At 53.1% G+C, this 5,602-nt stretch overlaps 1 protein-coding gene across 1 annotated transcript in view; it reads right to left on the reverse strand.

Annotated features, from left to right (window-relative positions):
* Positions 1-3,869: 3,869 nt before the first annotated feature.
* The window catches only part of LOC111520342 (putative uncharacterized protein MGC34800), a 7,525-nt gene continuing 5,792 nt past the window's right edge, over positions 3,870-5,602 (reverse strand). The window contains 3 exon segments of the mRNA XM_023183006.1: positions 3,870-3,923; positions 3,925-4,407; positions 4,487-4,805. Of these exon segments, the coding sequence (XP_023038774.1) occupies positions 3,870-3,923; positions 3,925-4,407; positions 4,487-4,805 (856 nt within the window).

Genomic DNA, 5,602 nt, shown 5'->3' on the forward strand with positions numbered 1-5,602 from the left:
TGTTCCATCTGCTGTGCCTCCCATCCTCTCTGCCTTGGCCTGCACCTCTGCTTGCCACCGCCTCATAGATGTCAGAGCCGCAGTACAGCTCCGCAGACCCCCAGGACAGACCCTGCCTGGGGCTGGGGTTGGTGCCCAAGCAACAGCTCAGCGTGTTCCCCATGAGGTAGCCCCGCTCCTCTCCAGCAGCTTGGGCCTTCCCTTGCTTCCAAGTCTGCAGAGCTCAGCACTTCCACCTCTTCCCAACAAAGGCACGCTGGCAGGGCCAGCCCCTGGCTATGGGGCTGCACCCCACTAGCAGCCCACACCCCGCCTCTGCCGCCTACCCTGAGCCGACTTGTCTGCAAGGGTTCCTTGGGAACCTGCTTGCTTTATTTAGAATGGGTCTAGATGCAACAAGCCTGAGAGCTGTGATTGCGGAGAAGAGAGCACACAGGGAGCTCCTCCTCCTTCCACTGCTTCCCACCAACTGAACGAGGTTGCCCTGCCAACAACCAGAGCCCCCTCCTGGTTCCCAGGAACCAATCAGGCCCAGAGTCCCCTTCACGGGCCCCCAGCCCCATTGTGATGTGGGAGCCTAGGCCCCTGGCTCACCAGGCCCCGCCCTGCTGGCAGCCCCGCCCCCACCTTTCATTCATTGCTGGCTGCTGGGAGCTTTCAGGTTGCTCCACTGTGACGAAGTTCCTAGAGATCATCACTTTACAATGAATTATACTAAAATTACTATAACCAAATCTGCTTCATGCATTATCTGACATCCAAAGAACGCCCTTTCCCCTGTGGCCTGTGAGGTTTTTAGAAACTAGAGAGAGACCCAGGTGCTTTCAGAAAAAGTGAACTCTGTGATGTCAACTTATATTTTCAATACATATATAGACTCAACACATATATATTCAATTTACATTTTTGGAAAATAACACACATATTCAATCAAACAAGAGTAATAGGGGAAATTTCCTAAAATGTATGCACTAAGTACATCACATTTTTCTAATTATCACTTTGATAGAGCAACTTAGAATCTATGGTTTCAGCAAACGAAAAGGCTTATATAAAAGAAAACCAGGCCAGACACCGTGACTCGTGCCTGTAATCCCAGCACTTTGGGAGGCCGAGGAGGGCGGATCATGAGGTCAGGAGATCGAGACCATCCTAACACGGCGAAACCCTGTCCCTACTAAAAATACAAAAAATTAGCTGGGTGTGGTGGCACACGCCTGTAGTTCCCCCTACTCAGGAGCTAAGGCAGGAGAATCGCTTGAACCCAGGAGGCAGAGGTTGCAGCGAGCCTGGGTTGTACCACTGCACTCCAGCCTAGGCAACAGAGTAAGATGCCATATCAAAAAAGAAAAGAAAAGAAAACCACCACGTAATACAATATTTTAAATGTCATTATCATTGCTAATTTTTTTTTTTTTTTTTTTTTTGACAGAGTCTCACTCTTGTTGCCCAGGCTGGAGTGCAATGGCACCATCTCAGCTCACCACAACCTCCACCTCCTGGGTTCAAATGATTCCCCTGCTTCAGCCTCCTGAGTAGCTGGGGTTATAGGCATGCGCCACCATGCCCAGCTAATTTTGTATTTTTAGTACAGACAGGGTTTCTCCATGTTTGTCAGGCTGCTCTCTAACTCCTGACCTCAGGTGATCCACCTGCTTTGGCCTCTCAAAGTGCTGGGATTAAAGGCGTGAGCCACCGCGCCTGGCCATTGCTTCTTTTAATTAGCAATTACTAAGTAAATGTACTGGGGACTGCTTTGTGACCATGGCAATTTATGTAATCTTTCTCATCCTTGGTGTATCTAAAAATGTGAATAACACAAATTTTATAAACTTGCTCAAAAAATTAAATGAAGGGAAATATAATACTCCTTCCTCCAAATATTGAACACTTACAAAATTACAGGCATTGTGTCTAGATTTATACACATGTACCATATGTAAGCCTCCTAACAATCCCATCTTTTGTAGGTGAGAAAACTGAGGCTCAGAGAAGTTAAAAACACATTCACTATAGTATAGTAATGAGCGATGGAACTGGCATTCAATCCAGTTCTATGTGACCCCAAAGGTGGTGGATCATCTTAACAAAGACCAAGTTATACCTGGCACATGTAGGTACTCAAAATATGTGGATTGCCTTTTTCTATCCCCTCATGTGTGAATTTCAGTGGCTTTCACAACCTCAGAACAACCCTACACAATCTCCCAGGTTGCCTTTCAGTGGTTCCCTTCTTCTTGGGGATGATTAGGAATCTGCATATTTTGACTACTTCTTCAATCATCTCCTTATAAACATGTGTGGGTAAAGTAATGAAATTTTCTAGGTCATAGGTTACTAACTGAATTAATTGTCTAGCTTATTCATTGCAAATTTGTTTGTAATACAATTTATTACATGAAAAAAATAACAGGATCCACTGAATTCGTGCAGAAAGATCCCAAACTAAACTGCAGGAACATCTTACTGACTACACAGAAAGACCAGCCCGAACACACAAAGCAAGAGTCCCTCCAAAGGCCAGGTGTGGGTGGTTCTTGCCTGTAATCCCAGCAATTGAAAGGCCAAAGTGGTGGATCACTTAAGGCCAGGAGTTTGAGTCCAGGCTGGCCAACACAGTGAGACCGTCTAGGGAAAAGTGAGGATTGTCTGAGCTCTTTGTGTTCCAGAGGCCATTTTCCAATCACTTTTTTTTTTTCTTAAAAGGTTGCAGAGTTCTCAAGAACAGTCAGATTCACTGTGAAGGACCTAAGTCCCGTGTGTTCAGCTAGTTTAGACCATCTCCTTGTTCTTCTGGGTGACCTGGCTAATGGACGCTGCCTGCTGTGCAGGCTGCTGAGGTGCTTTGCCCAGGCTGACAATGGGAGGACTATTTTGAGCTTTTTTGCAGCCCAGGGTACCCAGAGGGGCGGTGCAGCAGCCAAAACTTCCTGGGATGTGGGAAAAGCCTGTGTTCTGAATGATGGAAATCTCATTCTTCTTTACAGCAAGTTCCTGGGAGCCAGCAGCATCTTGGTTCCAAATATTGGGGTCGCCATTCATAATTCGGGCTGTCAGATCCTTCTGGAATGTTTCAGAGAACTTCAGGCCATCACCCCCTAGCAGAGCCATGGACTGTTCCACCGAGGCAGCTCGCCTTGGGGAAGGATATGGGAGTCGTTTTTCCACATGTGAGTGCCAAGTGTACCTGGAGGTTGCCCTTGGTGGTGCAGGCCCTGCTGCAGATGGCACCGCTGACTGGCTTCTCCCCAGTGTGGGTGCCCTCCTGGATCTGCAAGGCACCCGCGGCGCGACAGGGGAGGGGCAGCACCGGCGCGAAGCCCGGGCCCACCCCTCTCTTAAGTCCAGCGGTGTCCTGGACTCCCCCCGCAGCAGCAGGCCCTGCCTGGCCTGATGGCCTCGCGGTGACCTTGAGCTCCATCTGTGATCAGGGTGGGCGCGGCGCTGGAGACAGGGCGCGGGTCAGTGGAGGGCCCTCCTCTCCTCTGAGGAACTGCAAGCTGAAAGGGGACCTTCCTTGCCAACCGGCGGAGGTGGCGGGGGCGGTGGTCAGGTCCCGGGTGCCTAGTGGCCAGGGGCGGGCAGGAGGGCTGTCCAGCCTGTGGGTCCTGAGCGCTATTCCCTGGGCTCCTCCAGGTTGCCCAGGCCGGGGACTTGGGGAGGAAGCGCTTGCCCAGCACCAGGGCAGTTTCTGTGCCCGGGTCTTCCGCAGCGACAGGTTCGGCGCTGGCCCTTGCAGCGCTTCGCCAAGGAGACAGCTACAGGAGACATTGGCTGTGGCGCGATGCCGACCAGAGGGCGAGGAAGACGCTGCCAGGAGGGCTGAGGCAGAATAGAGCTTGGCGGGCTTGGCAAGCTTGGCGGCGAGCTCAAGAGGGCCCCTGGCCCCAGCGCTGAGGCGCAGACGCCAAAGAGGCTGCCAAGAGGCGCGACCCGCGACGCTGGAGGCAGGGGAGGGGATCGGTTCCGCGCTGGGAGCAGCCAAGGCTAGGAGTGGGAAGGAGCCGCTGGGGAGTCGGGGGGGCTGGAGGTGGCGCAGGTTGGGACAGGAACCCGGAGCCCCAGCCCGCGGGGTCGACAGGAGCCCCTGCGGAGAGGCGGAGCGCCCGCGCGGGTTCAATGGGGGCAGCTCGCTCGGCCAGGGCGTACGCGCTAGGGGCTGAGCGAGGGCGGCAACGGCGGCGGTGCCTGAGGGCCCTGGGGCTGCGGATCTGCTACATGAGCTGTCTCTGGGGACCCTGCCTGCGTGGGGCCAGGAGCCGCTCCAGAATCCGGTCACAGCCACCCTGCCGCCTGCCTGCAGGCGCCCTGGAGGAACCGCGCGGGCGTCACCTGGTGCTCAGCGTGGTCTCCAGCTCCTGCTGCGCTGGGCACGGGGACCGCCGGCGGGGCCCAGCGCAGGTCCCCCTGAAGTCTCTGCTTCTACAGGCTCCACATCCTTCTCCGCCGGCGTCGCCTTGCTTTCCTGCGCGGGCTCCTCAGAGACCACGCTCTTGGCCTGGTCGCTAGGCGAGCTGGTAGGAGAAGGTTCCGGATTCCTAGGCGGGTGGGGCCCTCGGCTGTGTGCAGTGAGATCATCAGGGGCAGGGTGCCGAGGCTCTCCTGCTGCAGGAAGTCCAGCGGCTGGAGCTCCGCACAGTTTCTTGCTGAAGTTGGTCTCTGGCCGGCTACTGCTCTCCACCTGCTGTCTGCGTCCTGGGGCTTCCCCCAGTGGCCTGCTGGGGAGTCCCTGCAGGGGGCAACAGCTCCTCCTCCATCTTGAGGAGTGGGGCTTGGCCTGGCTGTCACTGGTGCCTTTCAACCATCTACACACACACATATGCACACACAACAGCTCACCCTGTGACATGTGCATGCGTCACACACACACATATGTTCAGACACAAGCTGGTTGTCTGAAAGATTAAACAACTCAGACAACTACCAAGAAAAAAAGAGTAGTCAGGGAACATCTCTGAGTTAACAGAAGGGAAGATAAGAAATCGGGTTGCAAGAATTGTTTACCTAATAAATATAAACCAAAAGATACATATTTTAATACATCCAATGTTATAGCAAAATTCTACCTTATGCTCCAGCATCCCTGCCTTCAGACCATCATTCAGAATATGGTGACTCCGTTTACGCTGAATTCCAACGGTACTGGAAATTTCTCATTCACAGCAAATTGGAAGCAGCGATCACAAATCTCCATCTATATTAAATAGTCACACTGTCAGGAGATTGACCTTCAGTAGAGACGGAACTATTTTATGTCAGAATATGGTATGCTTCTGACATGATTTTAGTTCATAATGTTTAAGAAGCAAAGAAAAGGGTCGGGCGCGGTGGCTCAAGCCTGTAATCCCAGCACTTTGGGAGGCCGAGACGGGCGGATCACGAGGTCAGGAGATCGAGACCATCCTGGCTAACACGGTGAAACCCTGTCTCTACTAAAATACAAAAAATTAGCCGGGCGTGTTGGCGGGCACCTGTACTCCCAGCTACTCGGGAGGCTGAGGCAGGAGAATGGCGTGAACCCGGGAGGCAGAGCTTGCAGTGAGCTGAGATTAGGCCACTGCACTCCAGCCTGGGCGACAGAGCGAGACTCCGTCTCAAAAAA

This window comes from Piliocolobus tephrosceles, chromosome 17 (genome assembly GCF_002776525.5).
Source record: "Piliocolobus tephrosceles isolate RC106 chromosome 17, ASM277652v3, whole genome shotgun sequence".
Taxonomy (NCBI): domain Eukaryota; kingdom Metazoa; phylum Chordata; class Mammalia; order Primates; family Cercopithecidae; genus Piliocolobus; species Piliocolobus tephrosceles.